Source organism: Aulostomus chinensis, chromosome 19 (genome assembly GCF_037954235.1).
Source record: "Aulostomus chinensis isolate RoL2024-O1b breed Wild chromosome 19, RoL_Achi_v1.0, whole genome shotgun sequence".
Classification (NCBI taxonomy): domain Eukaryota; kingdom Metazoa; phylum Chordata; class Actinopteri; order Syngnathiformes; family Aulostomidae; genus Aulostomus; species Aulostomus chinensis.
The window spans coordinates 1,848,476-1,865,712 of NC_141338.1; the positions used below are offsets into that span (position 1 = coordinate 1,848,476).

Here is a 17,237-nt window from a genome sequence, read left to right on the forward strand (position 1 = left end):
TCACATATCGATTTATCGGCTGAAGTGTACATTTGATTTTTCTACCATTTTACAGTTTAACAAGAAGCTGTTGTCCAAAATGATGACATCAGCGACCTGAAAAGTGATGTCACTTCAGAGGCTGGGAAAACTAAAAATTGACCCAGATTTCTGATGCTGGATTTGAAGTCAGTATTAATGAGGAAAAACAATCTCAGATCAATGAACCGTGACAAACCAAAAAGCTACCGCGTGATGAAGACGTGTACAGTAGAATATTTTACTGAAATAACAGAAAGCGGGCCACTCCTCCTTCCCTTGTCACATGACACCGTCGACCAAACGGAGTTTGGTTACTTGGTGTGTCTTCACGAGCAGAAATACTTTACTGATCCCTAAAATATTATCATGAGATATTAATACACATACAAATACTGTACTGTAACTCTACACTCACAGGAAAAGGAAAGAAATGGAAGATTCATGTGCGTTTATGTGTCCTTCATGGCAAACACGCTTCAGTTTTTCTTTTTTTTTACGTCTGGTCAGACGTCTGTAGGTATTTAGGAGAACCAAACAAAAGCAGAGTAATCAGTCGCTTATTTCTCTACAGACACAGTACTCTTGTACACTTTCAAATGAGAGTTACTGCATCTAATACAGATTACATTTTGAAAGAAACTTGCCCAGTACTGCAAGTGAAACGCGTTTTTCAAAGATGGCGGAGAATACTTGTAGTATTTGTTTTCACGCGTGCACAAGATCATACGTGTGCACGTCAGCGAGGGGTTGAAGTGAATCAGGACTGAAGTCTGGTGGTGTTGAGTCCCTGGGGGTCAACGACAGAGAGCGAGAAGATGACGATCCACCACTAACCTCAGCTCTAATGAAACACACACACGTACACACACGCGCAGTCTGAGATGTCACTCGTTTAAAGAACAACCTCATCTCCAGGAAGAGACGGCTGAGGGTAAACTAGACTGGGAGGAGAGTCACCACCTCTCGCTCCGCATGCAGCCTCCCCGATGGCCATCAGCTGAGCGATGACCTCGGCTTCATCTCAGCACGCCGACACTCAGCTGACATCAGCTGCTGCTATTGTTCACCGGCGTAACACGTGGTGAGTAAATCTGAACCCTGAGAGTGGAAGCTGGGAGAGCTGAAGCGCACGGAGCAGCGTGTGCAGCGTCAAACCAGTTCAGGAACGAGCGATCTAACGAAGTCTAATGACAGAGGCTTTCCTGTCACTGGGCGTCGCAGGATCGAGTCCTGAACGCCGGCACACGTCAGGTTCCCACGTCTGAAATGACGTTTGTGCTTAAGAGGAGCTGAAGACGCTTTAAACTGTATGAAAAAAAAAAACAAAAAAAAAAACGCCAGCAAGTTTCACACAAATGAATTTAGAAGTTTAAAGTGTCTTAAAAAGGTGGGTTACTAACAAGGAGAGAGCAGAGGACGTGGAGGTCACTAGAGGTCACTGTCTTCAGCTGGTGGGAGCTCCAGGCCTGCTCTCAGGGCCGTGCTGCTCCAGTTACTGCCTCACCTGGTTTCCTGACTTCTAAGGGGCCCCGTCAGATACATCACAGCGTTCAAAGGCCTGGAAGTCAAAATTACAACTTGGACGCCGTCGGAGTGGAGGCTTTGAACTCCTACACTGTTGCTATGGATCAGCCATGAGCTGCACATGATCCGATATTCAAGGATGAGATAGCTTAGATGAGGAGCCCTTCCACTGTGACAGACGACCAACCACCGTTGAGCTATGGAAACTCTCTCACACACACACACACACACACACACACACACACACACACACACACACACACACACACACACACACCCTGAAGACGCCATCAATAATGCAGCAGCTGCTTTACTCTAAGAGCGTTGGCTGTTGAGGCTCGTGGCAGCTGCCCACCTCATTGTTTTTCATAAATATTGTAAACTGCATTTTTACGACCTGTTAGGAGGAGCAAACACAGGAAAACACACACATGCAGACGCCAGAGGGACGAACGGAGCCGCGGCGGCAGAGGTGAGGTCACAAGGACACGCCTCCACTCCACGGGCTCTGGGGCAACGCAGCCACACAGGTGGGTGTGGTCAGGCAGGGAAGTGACTCCCTTTGCTAGAGCCGCCCCCCCCCCCCCCACACACACACACACACACACACACACACACACACACACACGCGACATGATGACATTGACGATGGAGACTGTGGACACCAACTGCCATATTGCTTTATAGCCTGGCTGGCAGGTCAACTTTGACCTCTGACCTCTCGCCTCTCCAACAGAGACACGTTTGTCAGAGTTGAGCACTGCTGCACATCTTCATCAGGTCTCTATCACTATCAGCCTTTTTCATCTTTGTGACCTGCATCATCACTCTTCCTCCACACACACACACACACACACACATCAGGAAAGTCACTTTGATGGAGCACTTTCCACAGCCAGCATGGCTACTAAACACACACCTTGGCAGTGATTTATGGAGTGTGTGTGTGTGTGTGTGTGTGTGTGCGCGTGCGTGTGTCCTCGCTGAGTGCAGCTCAGTTGCATTATTGACACAGATATTGCTGCAGTTTTGCAACTCGACTGAAACACTAATTATAAAAACTTCAGTCCAAAAATGTCTTCAAAATGCCACTTGTGTCAACACCACAGCACGACTGTGACTGAGACTCATCCCTGTCTGAAATAACAACACCTTTTACTTCTCAGTATTTCTGCTTCACGCATGTTAAGATCAACCCTCGGTCTACTGGCAAAGACCGTCTTGGAGGAACTGGAGGACTCTGAGACGTCTTCCTCTCCCTGCCCGGCTGCTAGCATTCTCTGCAGCTAAGCTAACTCAGCAGTCAACTGTCCGGTGGAGGAGAGCAGAGGAGCGTCGAGACAAGAAGAAGAATTTGGAAAAAGGTTGTTGTGCCTCTCTTCTTATCTCTCTGTTGTCCTGTAATCCAGCAACATTTTAGAAAACAATTGGAAACTTGTCATGGAGACAACACCCTGTTTGACACGCTGAATGTGTCTGCAGGTTTATCAGCTTTGAGTGTGGACACGGCCTGATAGAGTCTGCGATGGTGTGGCTACGCTCGTGTGTGTGGCCTCCAGGCACCCGCCACAAATGAGACCATTCATCTTTGCTGCCACACACGGCCAGTAACACTCTCTCTATCTCTGACACACACACACACTCTCACACTGTCTCTCTCTCTTTCACACATACACACACTCTCGTACACACACACTCTCTCTCTTTCACACATACACACACTCATATACACACACATACACACTCTCTCTCTTTCACACTGACACACTCTCTCTCTCTCTTTCACACATACACACACTCATACACACACACTCTTTCACACATACACACTCATATACACACACACACTGTCTCTTTCTCACATACACTCTCACACATACACGCACTCATACACACACACACACTCTCTCTCTTTCTCACTTACACACACTCATATACACACACACTCTCTCTCTTTCTCACTTACACATACTCATACACACACACTCTCTCTCTCTTTCTCACATACACACACTCATATACACACACACTCTCTCTCTCTTTCTCACTTACACACACTCATATACACACACACTCTCTCTCTCTTTCTCACTTACACACACTCATATACACACACACTCTCTCTCTCTTTCTCACTTACACACACTCATATACACACACACTCTCTCTCTCTTTCTCACTTACACACACTCATATACACACACACTCTCTCTCTCTTTCTCACTTACACACACTCATATACACACACTCTCTCTCTCTTTCTCACATACACACACTCACACACACACTCTCTCTCTCTCTCACATACACACACTCTCTCTCTCTTTCTCACTTACACACACTCATATACACACACACTCTCTCTCTCTTTCTCACATACACACACTCACATACACACACACTCTCTCTCTCTTTCTCACATACACACACTCACACAGAGGTACTTCACACCCTCTGCTCATCCAGCCTCAGTAGCCCCTCCTTTGTCTGCTTCAAGGTTTCTCAGATGTGAAGGAAAATCCTGCTGTTGCCTGTTTAACAAGTGGTCTAGTCACTGTTCTTTCAGGGGGCGGAGTCATGGGCTGTGACATCACAACACCCCTCAGAGTTCTCAAACCGCTGATCTCTTCTAAGAAATATTTTTGGTTTAATCTCTCATTGCCCCTCCGTCTGTTTGACAAGATAAATCAAGGTAACCACACACACTCACCACCACAGACGGGAGAAGATGTGTGTGTGTGTGTGTATCACACAAGCGCAGGTCAAGAAGTCAAAGGTCAGGTGTCGGGGTCACCAAGGGTCAGAGTGGGGACTAATCAAATGAGGCTGAATGGCGTGCAGAGGGTTTGTTTGCTAATCAGATCTGTCCAGGTGTGTGTGTGTGTGTGTGTGTGTGCGCGCGCGCAGCTTATCTGAACACACATGTTGGTGCTGAAACATTGATTCAGTGTCAGACCCAGAAGCTCCTGACTCTGATCTCCTGGGATCAGACAGCACGGCGGCGTCTGCGTGTACTTCATCAGAACACAGCAGAGCTTCAAGACACCAAACAGCAAACCCAATGAGCCAGAGGGACGTCCACGCACCTACGTGAGCCTGGAGTCCGCCATTTCATGTCATTGTTTCCTATTTATCCACCCTGCTGATGAGGCCGGGGCGGAAGGCTAATTTTGCCTGGTTTTCCCCCCTGGGTTTGTTGAATGCGCCTACATGGCGAGCAATAGCCTGTTAGCTCACTTGTAGCCTCTTAGCGTGTTTTTATAGGACTGGGTATTGGCAGGGACCTAACAACACAATACATATCCTGATTGTATGTTAATGAGGGATCTCACAAAGTACAAGTGTGTTTTATCATATTAATTGACCAGCAGCCACACACACACACACACACACACACACAGCAGAATAATGCTGCTATCATAAGTCAAAGTCATTTGTACATAACAGACTAACACTGTCCAGGCTTACACGTGAGAAAAATATATTACTACATCTAGACACAGTGTGTGTGTGTGTGTGTGTGTGTGTGTTGTTCTGTTTATGTTGTCCTCAGCTAACTAATAGCTAATTTGATCTGCTCATGCCTTATGGCAAGGTTGTATTAAATTGTGCATATTATGCTCTTTCCAAGTCTCTCTCACTCACTCAATCAACACACACACACACACACACACACACACACACAGCCTCTGCTGATATTATTACCACCATGTGCCTAACGTGGTAGCGGAGTGCTGTACGCCGAGCTCGCCGCGGTCCCTCGGGATACGTGTGAAGGTCATGTTTGGCCGCCCCACATAACACCCCTGAATATAGCAGGAACAGAGCATCGGGGAGGAGAAGGTGATGAAAGCGTTTCGCACACATTCACACCTTTGGTCTAAATCCCCCTAAAGAACAACAAAAGTCCTCTGCAATTAGTGGCAGATTAACGAGAGAACAACTGATTAAATAATAACCACTGTGGGTTCTGAAAGTCTGCCTGGAATAACATGACATTTAAGACAAACTCTGACGGACCTATGAGCTGTATCTGAGCAGATGATATACTCGTCCATTCATTCTCCCTGACCTTTGACCTGTGAGAGGATGTAGGGCGCAGTTGTTGCCCTCTCAAGTGACGGCGAGGAACGTGGAGTCAGGCTGAACGCCCCGACAGAGAGAGACGACTCCAACCACGAGTGGACAACCCACAAGTGTTGGATCAAAGGCAGCATGTTTTTGCCAAGAGCGGAATCGCCGCGTTCCAGTAGCACAACATCAAGAGACATCTTTTGACAAAGCGTGCTAACTAGGCCACAAATGTGTCATCACGGGGTAAAAAGAACAAAAATGCCTGAACTTAATTGCCAAGAAGAATATTTTTTTACAAAGCAGACGACGATCCAGGAACCAGAGATGATGAATTAATGACATGGTGTCACACAAGTGCAGGGAACAAAGCAGATGAACCTGTGCTTCCGTTCAGCTGGCTAACGAGCGGCGCCGCGGCCACTCCTGAACGACCGCGTCAGCCTGGACCCCAATCCTTGACCTGACAACAGCACGACTGAGGTTGCTGATGACTTTCATCCCGCCAGCGTGGGGTGGGAGGAGACCTCCACGTGACAAAGCTGCATATTTGATGACTTACTCCTGCCAGATAACCCCCCCCCCCCCCCGCAGTGACACTAAGTGGAAAAAAAGGGGATGCAGCTTTTCAAGAGTTTGACTTGAAGCCATGAATGTGTAATTTTGGGGTAAAGATAGGCTGGAACAGACAATTAAGCTTATCTGATGGTGAAGTGCTGAGCGCTGCCTCCATCAGTGCTTTGAAGTCTGCAGTCCAACGCCACATTTTCAGCTCAGACTATTAAAATAGAGGCTCCTGTAGCCAAGAGAAACATTTTTGTTATTATTGACACTCAAACAAGCAGTTGGTGGCACACGTGCCCGCTGGAGCCAGGACGCCGCCAGGTTTTACACCGTGGTTCCCTGAAACAACACTGGATTATGCGTGTATCATAAGAGAATTATTTCTCTCTCACCACAAATCCACAAATGTGAATGTTTCAAGTGATTTCCTGTTATTTGACCCAGCAGCAAGGCTGAAATCAACCGCATGCATACCAGTCCTCAGATTTTCATCCATAATTTGAGCCAGAGTTGCCATGGCGATGGCCCGTGCGACTCTCTCTGTGTGATGTAACAAGTAAGGTTAGTGCAGAGCAACACCGGGAGGCAGAAACGTTAATGTGGTGCAGCAGCAGAAGCTCTGACTTCTCTTGTATTGGGTGTACATCCAGTTCAAGAAAACTGTGACCAGCAACACCAGTCCACACCCAACACAACCCCAGTAACACCCGCCAACATCTGGCTGTCTGCAGGAACACCCGGTAACTGCTGTTTTCACCAACATTTGTGGGCTCCATCTACTTTGGCAGAGGTGCAAACATGAAGCCTGTCTTGCTAATTCACACCTGCAGGTGGCGGTAATGCAGCATCATGGATGCTCACTCCTGGAGACCTCACATAGAAGAGAATAACAAGTCTAAACGACCTTGACCTTATTATTATTGAATCTTACAGGCTACACAGTGCTGATGGCGATGAATGCTAATTAGCTGCTAGCCGCCGTGCTAAGTGAGTTGCACTCTGAACTACAAAAATGACAGAAGACTTAAAACACATATTTAGTCATGTGACAGCTGTGACACTGACAAGAGTCACAGTTACACAGGAAGTGACAACAAGGCCCGGCAGCTTCTTTGTCTGCTTCCGTCGTTCAAGCGTGCTCAATAACACGTCATCTTCCTGTAGTTCCACTCAGCCAAACCGTGTTGCTGCCCTCTACTGGTGACTCAAAGACCCCAGTTAAAAACTTGTACAAATTAGCTTTGCTACTGGATTGTTTTTGCTGATATCTGACATGCTGATATTTTTACAACTGATTTTGTCGATATTTAAGAATGTGGATGTTTAAGACCGCACTGAAAAGACACTCACATTTTATACATACAACGACATGTAAACACTGTTTTTATGTGCTTCCATCTGGAATAAATCAAATATTTACCGTATTGTTCCTTCATCTGAAAAAAAACCAAGATGAGCAAAGACGAGGGGACTTGAGCAAAATCGGAGCGATGGACGAAAAACACGACCAGTTTCTGCCAATCATACGGATACCGTGTCCACCATCTTAGATTATTTTTAATGTCTCAACTTTCAGGTCGATCTGCATTCCGACCTCATTTAGGACTCGACTGTTCAATGACGCAGTACTTCTACTTTTACCTTCACAGTCTTTTTTGACGTGAGTGTGTGTGTGTGTACTTCTTCTAGGCTAATGAATGTGTGTACTTGTGCCGCCTCTGCGGTACCAGATCTGTCGTGTGTTTTCACAGCCGATAGTAAAGACGGCTTAAACTACAAATATGAGACCCAACTTGTAATAAACTCTTATTATCCGTCAAATCTCTCACTAGTGAGCTTATCCTGTGGTCACTTGGTACTGGATTTGTAGTCAGAAAGGAGCAGCTGAGACCTAAATCCTAATCATGTGACACGACTGTTAGTTCCATTGCAGAGGCTCCCGGCTGAGGGTCCAGCCCAGTGTGAACCAGCACCGCGAGCTGAGACCAGTATCTTCCCAATTAATAGCAGACAGTTGGAGCCACTTCACCTCTGGGCAGGAAACAGGAGGCCGTTTCTCCAAACAATCTCTTCCACTCTCTCTGTCCCACCGCGCCGCTAACGGGACTGAGAAGCTGCAAAGTGGCTGTCATGGGACGCGGGTCATGTGGGGCTGCTGAGGTAGCAGAGCAGAGTCCTCAGGTTGTGACCCAGCAGCCTCCCGGCGCATCGGTGCTGCTCTCTAGTGGTATAAACACTCCACAGGGCAAAATAGGACCCTCAGAAACACAGAGCGTCCTTGGACGGTGAGGCGAGGGGGGAGTCCTCACACGTCACTGCCCGTGTCCGTTGCCAGGCTGTAAATCCGAACTTACACCATTTTACACGCTGGGTTTTCTCTCAGTTACTGAACAGAAGCAATGATCACTTTCACGAGGAGAAACAGTTTCATCCCTGAGTTCTGTGACGAGTGACTACTCTTTGTCCACACGGCAAGAAAGACGCGTCTTTGGAAAGATGTGAAAACTCACAGCCCGTCGGGCTGCGCCACCGGGCTCCACAGAAACACACACACACACACACACACGATGCCTCATTAACTCAACTTGCAAAGAACTGCTAAATCAGGTCCCCATCCTGGGACTTCATGTCACATCCCTCAGACTGACTTCTTTCCAGAAAAGTGTAAATCTTGGATTAACAGGCTAAAGATCTGCTAATAAACTGTATTTTTAGTGAGAGAAAGCAACAAAAATGAACGGAGCCAGCAGCTCTGAGCTCAGGCAGGGAGGGTTGGAACGTAAATCTTGTTTTGACAAAGACTTCTAGAAGCTTCCTGAACTCTGACAAAGCAACACAGAAAAGATTTTAGTGTAAAGAAAGAAATGAAAGTGGAGCACAGAAGGCAGCGGAATATCTGCTGGACTCATTCCCGCCTCACGTGGTCTGCCGTAGGTCCTGGATTAGCCTACTGACCCAGACTTTGTGTTCATGACACACGAGGACATTAGCATCAGCACAGCCCCGGCCCCGATCAAGGAACCTCCATGTGCCCGCCTGGTAGAAACCCAAACCCCGGACGCTGACTGTTTTCCTGAGGCTGGATCACGTTCTAATCTAGCAGACTCTGTCATGTGGGCACCGGTCCTAAACGGGCCATCTCACATCCTGGGCTCTACTTTGAGAAACAGTCTCCTCTGTGCTGGTAATAGTTGTGCGGCGTGTGGTTGGAGAGCAGTCTCTTAATGACAGGGGACGCCGGAGCGGTGCGGGGCCCACGGCCTGCTGCCCAAACAGGCGTAGCTGGCTGCCATCTGCTTGGCTTCAGCATGCGAGCCGGCTGACTGATGACCTGTGCTGATGGCAGCTCCGTTCAGCGCCGGGTCAGGCTATTGAGGACCAGCTTTATTAGCTTCTAGAACCACAGCGGCGTCACAGGTGTCCTCACACGGCTCTCTCCACTGAGGGGAGGAGGAATGTCCGGCATTTGCCTGAGGTTCTGACTGCAGAGGTTTGTCCCTCGTGTTCCTGGTGACGAAGCTGTCGCTGTCTGCCATGGATTTATATCAAGTTAACCATCAAGTCACGGTTGAGTGGGACGCTGTGATGAACCCGCCTGAGGGATCCGGCACAACCCCCCAGCATTCTGGCTTCTGAGTTGTTGAGAGTCTGATACCAGTATGACAGACGCCTGTGACACTGGCCTGTACCAGCGAGCAGCCATCTGACACCGCGTCACCTGACAGCCCTGAAACAGAACCCGCTAGTTAGCTCAGCTAGCTCTGGCTAATGGAGCACACAGGAAGTCCACTCTTCCTCTCTGATCTTAAACAGGAGCACACACAGGAAGTTGCGCAATGCCCCTATTGACAAACTTGGTGGGCGGAGCTACCAAAATACAACTAATGTGTCAGTATTTTACAGTGTAAAATCACAGGTGGGCGTGTCCCGTACCAGGACTGTCTAACAAAGTTCTCTGGCTGGATTTGATCACGTCTGACAACAATGATGACATCATATCACGCCGTACAGCCTCAGCCGGACTGACGCTCACACACATGAGCGTGTAGAGCGAAGGAAGAAACTCGCTGATCCTGCTGCTCCTCTTAACTGGGACGCGAAAACAAACAGACGCTTTTATTTGTAGGACCTTAAAGCGCAGCGGTCCAGAGAAGAAGCTTAAGAAATGCACTTGTCTATGAGTGTGTGTGTGTGTGTGTGTGTGTGTGTGTGAGAACTTTAAAGGAGCTAAAAACTTCACAAAGTGAGTGTGTGGATGACAGCGAACATTCATAAACAAAACAGTTGAGTCTGAAAGAGAAAAACACTCAAACAAGTCAAAAGAGGAGCAGTTTTACTCGTGTGATTTGACTTCATTTGAATCACAAAGAGACGCGACTCTGAATGCACCGACGAGGAGAGAGAGAGCAGCACGAAACAACAGCACCACAACGCAAAAAGAGTTATTCTGAATTGTTATTCACAGGAGCACACAGATGTACACAAACCCTGACCAGTTAGACCCTCTGTTCCCATGACGAGCTGCCGTTTGTGTGCGATACGGCGAGTGTGTGTGTGTGTGTGTGTGCTGAAGCCTGTTGTGCCAACAGAAACGTCGAGGGGGGCAGCAATGGGACAAACTGCAGGAGTCCGACAGACGAGAAGAAAAGACCAGAGAAGCAAGTGACGACCAGAAAGAGAGAATTCGAGCAGAAAGAAACGTCTCTCTCTGAGAAACTCTCTCTTATTGGTAGTTCATTAGTCCTGACCCTGCCTTTGACCCGTGGCGAATGCTGCAGCAAGCCTGGCGCTATGACACGGCCACTACACACACCCACACACCCACGCACACACACACACACACAGAGGAATGTTGCTTCTGTTATTGTCTTTAAGTGCCGAACTCAGGCCAAGGCCTCGCCAGGGTTTCAAAAACAAAATAACAGCCGTGCAAAGCTATCTCTCACACACACACAAACACACACACTTGCATGAACACACACCCAAACACCACTTCCGTCCATTCTCTCTCACAGAGGGAGGAAGTGGACTGGAGCTGGCCCGGCCCCAGCCGTCCAGACAAAGGTAGCCTGGCGAACCTCGTCTCCTGCCTGCCTGCCTACTTCCCACTCTGAATGGCTATAAAAGACCCTCCAAGCCCCCGGAGCCCCCCCCCCCCCCGCCCGCCTCACTTCCTCCACGGCGCTACAAGACGTAAGGAGCCACTTCAAGTGTAAAGAAGTGCTTGATGCAGTTTCCAGCCACTTGTCGCTCTTGTAAACCAGCGCATTTTTGATAAAACTCACACTCTCGTCTCTAAACTCAACCGGAGACGTCAGACGCCACGGGAACGTTGCTACAAAATCAAACCGCAAATGTGTGTGGATGAGACCTGGATGCAGCGTCGGAGGCGGGGCCACCTGCACTCTATGTTTGGCTACTTCCTGGATCCAGGTCACATATCACACCTGCAAGCAGCTCAGTACAACCTGGTGCTGGCTTTCTGCTGCCTGGCCTTTCTAAGCAGGTTCAAATGTAAATACCCACAAAGAGAAGGGCAGAGCAGCCAGTCGGAGCCTCAACCAATCAGAGTGCAGCGCCACGACGAACTGCAGTGTTGCTCCTGGCCTGCGACTGATTCCTCGTGGCATCACGCACATTTAAAGTAACTTTATCCTGCATTCACGCCTGAACTGAGAGATTCAACATCATAACAGGACGCAGGAATGAGCTGACACGCTGAACAAGGCTTCTGGATGAAGAACCACTTCTTCAAATTTGTCTCAAACTTCCTCCAGCGCTGCGTCCTAATGGCCAAGTAGGTCTGATGGTAGGTCTCAGAGCAGGTCGAAGGCTGTCTTAAACCACAACTGGCGCGAGTAGCGACCTACTTCAACCTAAATTCCAGCCTAAACACGCCCACATTGTAGGTCGGTTCAGGTGCATCCTACGGAGCAACCTATGGCCCACAATGCACCGCGGACTTCTTCTTCGTCCCCTAAAAACTTGCGGACCCGCAAGCCAAGTTTGCGCCACCAACAGTCTCCCATTCTGATGCAACACCAACATTTATAGTTGTTGATGACTAAAGGTGCTTAAAAATAGAGAATGAGTGAAAGGTGCTCAGAGTGGAGTGCAATACCACAGTCACGCCAGCAGGTGGGGCTTTCGTTGGTGCTGTCTACCTATTAGTGGTGTCTGTGCTCTGCCGGCAGAGGTCGTGCTTCACCACCAATCTTCTAGGGTGTCTGAATGGTGCCGCCGTGTTTAAGTTGTAGCGGTAGGTCGTAGCAGGAGGACGTAGGTTGGTACTTGGCAATTCGGACGCAGCCTAGGACTCGAGGATAGATTGCAGAGATATCAGTGTTAAAGGTCAAAGGTCAAGGTCACGGTCCCTTCAAATGTAAACATCAGTGCTTCTTTTGGTTATCTGATAAACGTAACGAGACGCTGACAGCTTAAAGCTAACAAGTTTGCTTTTTAGAAACCTGCTGTTAGCACCAAGCTAGCAGGGAACCAGCAGGGACGACATTCCGCTGCAGAGAACCAGGAAATATTGACCCAGGGATGAACCAGCAGCTGGAGGGGGCGGAGCTTCCGGAGAGGGACGATTGTTTCTGCTGCTTCAGATTTACATAAATACACCATTAGTGAGAGTCAGGCAAGTGAAGATCCATCCAGCACCCACTTAGCCGACAGATCCACTCATCCCCAGCGTCACAGCCGCTCCCTGCCCTCGCTCAGCACCTCTCCACGCTCCTGTGGAGTGAGTGACTAAGCGGCAGGGGTCAGCAAGGGTCAAACCTCTTACCTTGGGCCATTTGGGGTTGATGAGACGTGCTTTGATGGCGTCATCCAGAGCGGTGCTGTACTGGCCCAGCCTCAGGTAGGCTGCAGAGCGGTTACTGTACAGGATGCAGTTCTGGGGGTCAGCAGTCAGGGCTTCGCTGTAGAGGCGCACGGCCAGGGCGTACTCCCCCTGCTGGCAGGCCTGGTTACTGTGGCGCACGCGCTCCAGGAACTCAGCCTTGCTGAGGCCGGGACCGGCCCCGCACGGACGGTCTGCCCTCTTCAGCACCGAGGCTGCAGGGATCACAGGAGAGGAAGAGGAGGAGGATGAAGAGGGGGGGTTGGTGGTTCTGCTACTGGAGCGAGAACCAAACAAAGAGAACTGAGGTTCGGGGGGAGGGGGGGGACAAGAAGAGGACAGGCGTTAATCTGCTCCACTGGCCCTCTTTATTTACACTTAAAACTGCAGAGCTCCTGAGTCCAGCTTTGGGTTCATGGTTGAAATTCAGCATCAAAGGATTCACCGTTCACTGTCATGACGCCGTGTTGCACTTCGGTAGCAGGGTTGCTCTTTATTGACAAAATCAGCACCGAGCATGTCTGAACAAAACCAGATCCATCAGGCTGGTCCATCGATTCCCTTTGAGCCACAACCACACGTCCAGCATTTTCTGACTTTTGAAGTCATGGAGTCAGGACATCAAGGCTGGGCTCTCATTGGTCGGGTGATAATATTTGGGTGGTGGCCATTTTCAGCTCGGCTGCTCTGAGCTCAGTGTTCAGCTGGAGAACTGAAGCCGGCGTTTGACGCCCTGCGGCTCCACAAAGGTAAGTTACTGCAGGACGGCGCTGAAGCTGCGGCAGCCTCTTTTTTTTTTTTGCATGCCAGGACACTAAACGGGACACCAAACTTCTCTCCTCAGTGGCTTGAATTCCTCCGAGAGAGAAAAGAGAGAATTCAGCCAGAACGAAGCTTCTGTTCTTCTCATTGGCCTCTGTCACACTGAGTGTAAAACTGAGGTTTGGTCTCTGCAGCTTTAACATCCCTCCCTGATCTGGTGTTTCCAAATGTGTCCTTTCACCAGAGTTTACACCAAGGCCTTCATTATCTCTCTCTCTCTCTCTCTCTCTCTCTCTAACATGCAGACTTGAGGCATTCTGAACGTTTGCAAGTTCGGTGAAGTCGCTTCAGGTTAAATTCCTCAAATCCAATAAAGAGCAGGACAGTGACGCCGGCGCTACGTCGGCTCCATCTCATTTCTCAGAGCTTTGCATTCGAGTCACGTGTGACTGGAGACAAACACTCGGTGGCGAGGATCCTCAAGGACCCAGTTGTTCCACCCAGGAAGTTGCTGAGAACTCTCCTTGCTGAGGGATCAAGAGCTCATTATGCAGCCCAGCGTTTGAATTTGGTGAAATTTCTGTCCAGCAACCGCAGGGTCGGGGTTCAATCCTCGCTTCCCCCTCTGAGCCTGTCAGAGAATCCTTGAGCCCCTAATTGCTCCCTAACCGAGTCGCTCGGTGCCTCGAGTGGCGGCTTCCCCATCAGAGGCGGACGCAGCGGCGCTGTGAAGTGCTTGGAGAACCTCAGGAAGGCGCTAAAAAAAAATACATCCATTTGATAATCAGCATCAGACAACGTCTGAGCTGACGAGCAGGTGAGGCGCTCGTCTGACATCACTCGCATCGCCGCCGTCACGTCTGCGTAACGCACCTGAGCGACCGATTTCCACTCGTGAGTTTAGGTTCAGAGTTCGGCTTTGGCTTCCCGTGGAGATTCATTCAGAGCGAGCATCGCCCCGGTTGTGGCGTCAGTTACGGGTAAACTGTTGCATTTTACCAGATTCCACCGGACCCATCTGAGCTCTGAATATCAGCATCTGATAATCCAGATTAAGATTAGCGTCACTGAGGCAGGGCTGAACGGCTCATTGACAGGTTTTACTGAAATCACGCGTGATGACGTGAGTGACTGAGTGACAGCAGGCAGTCACGTGACCGCAGAGTCTCAGCGAGAGCTGGGCAGCAAGAACCAACGACAGAGCGACGTTTGGCAGCTTTCACCGCCTCCTGCTCCTTCCGTCGTTCAAGAGGACGGACAGGACGGAGCTTTTAGAGGTCGGTGTCAAAACATTTATAAAAAAAAGAGTGTGAAAGAATTGTTTATTCATCACAATCGGGGGAACAGTTTGAAATAATCGTGAAAAATCACAACAATGGGAACCTGCTCCTCAGCATCGTCAGACAAAGAATACAGGTTTTCATAGGAGAGGCAAGTCTCTTCCTCCATGTAAGTGGCGTCTCTCTCTGTCTCTCTCTCTCTCACACACACACACACACACACACGCAACAGCCTGAGAAGAAGACAAGAACACAACAAACACATCCTGCCTGAGTCCTACAAGATTACACACTTCCCCCGTCTCCCGCCCCCCTCGCCACTCGCCACTCCGGGTGCAGAGAAGAAGCTGGGGGTCTGAATAAATGACGGACAGGAAATTGTGTCCCTGAACGTGGCCCTTTGATCCCTCAAGACTGACGTCGTGTCGACGGTGAGTTCTCCAGGTCCAAGCGCGCGCACGTGTGACGCCATCAGGAGAAATCGCTCACTTTCATGAATCATTTTCAGACGTTCTCCAATTGTAAGAGAAACCCGGATTATGAATAATCCGGGAACAACGGGCCTCGTTCCTGCCGTGCGCTCACACACATGTTCTGACCACCCTGCGACTTTTTCAGCCCTGAATTCAGTCTTACAGGCAGGACGATACCTGACGGCTGTAACCCTGAACCTGATTATTGATCCTGATGTGAACTCCGGATCAAACTGCGATGTTGAAATCAGTTGCTACTCCACAGAGCGTTCATCTGCCATTCGACGTCCACGCCATTACCAGCGGAACACGTTCCAGCGCAACCTGACATCAGGCTCCTCTGAGAGCTGTCAATCACCCAAATGGACCGATGACCATCTGCCTCGCCGCAGATGCGCTCTTTGTTTGACCTCACTTGTGCTTTAAGCTCTACACACTTTATAAGCGAGTTATCAGTTTGTGAGCGTGGAGAGACGAGTATTCACTACATCTTGTATTTATACTGCAGTTTTGGTGCCGGCAGCAGGTTGGCTAGGGGTGGGGGGCCCCCGGTAGGCTGCTGCCCCCTGGGGCCCGTGGCTCCTGGACGCGGCCCTGCTTCCAGCTGTCGCGTGAATCCGTGACTACGTTTAAATGGAGGACTTGGAGAGCGGAGGTGGTGATGTGAGGTGACCCCGGGCGGCCTCTCAGGAGCCGTGAACGGTAGCGAGCACCGAGCCGCGGCAGCGGAGGGACAAGGGGGGAAGGGGGGAGGGGGGGACGTCAACTGTCCGCCAGCTTCTTTCTCTCTTCCTCCCGCATCGCCACCAAAACTCCAGCAGGCAGATTTCACCTCTGGAGGACTTGAACCGGGGCTTCAGCGCCGTGTCCGGGACTCTTACCTTCTCCTTCCTCGCTCTCTGCTTTTCCATCCTGCTAAACCCGCCAGCTCCAAACTTTCATCCCGCAGCCAAACTCCCCCCGCAACAACGCCTGCAACAACAGCTCCCGCACCGACGAACTCAGTCCCGGGGACCTTCGTGTGCTATGTAGCGACCCTCCAAGGTGTTTCCGCGGGGAAGTTAATCCAGGGTGAACGCGCCATGTTCCCGGAGCCAACCTTCTCCCCGTAGCCGAGCTTTTGTCCGGTGGGAGGCGGGGATCCGGTCGGCTCCTCCACGGCCGCAGCCTTCAGCGAGGGTTCAATTACTGCTCATGACATCACAGCGGAGTTGAGTTACCTGGCACTACTTCATTAGTGCAGTACACGCAGGAGAAAATACCACGAACACGTCTGATGACCAACTCAGAGATTCTGATCGTTGGCGTGACTTTTCTGAAAGTCGTGATGAAACTCTGACGTAGGTCCTCCTCAGGTCTACCGGCCCGGGACACTTCAGGGCCCGTGTGAGGAAGTTCCTTCAATTAAAAAAAAGAGTACGGGTGGGAAGTAACTAAGTAGTTTTTGTCAAGTACTTTACTCGAGCGCGGAAGCTGAGAAAAGTCATTCGCTCTCTCGCCGCGAGGCTCGTCGACGGAAGGTAAATGTTTGACCCACGAGGGATCCCGTCCGGCCACCATCCCGGCATCATTCGGTAGCCATGGAGACGACCTGGTCCCCTCATCGGGTTATTAACGTCAATAATCCCGGCAGGATCACGTGATCACTCTCGTCCTCCTCCTCGCTCTTCCTCTTCTGGAGGAAAGGGCTGAAAG

General features: G+C 49.8%; 1 protein-coding gene across 3 annotated transcripts in view; it reads right to left on the bottom strand.

Moving 5' to 3' along the window:
* ttc28 (tetratricopeptide repeat domain 28) overlaps positions 1-16,816 on the bottom strand; it is a 73,630-nt gene extending 56,814 nt beyond the window's left edge. For all 3 annotated transcript variants that reach the window (XR_015110369.1, XM_086187170.1, XM_086187169.1), the window contains exons 1-2: positions 16,424-16,816; positions 12,971-13,330 (exon numbers count right to left, since the gene is read on the bottom strand). Coding sequence is in view for 2 of the 3 variants with exons in the window: in XM_086187170.1 (XP_086043296.1) it covers positions 12,971-13,330; positions 16,424-16,453 (390 nt within the window). In the remaining variant the exon portion in view is untranslated. The remainder of the gene's footprint in view (positions 1-12,970; positions 13,331-16,423) is intronic.
* Positions 16,817-17,237: the final 421 nt, after the last annotated feature.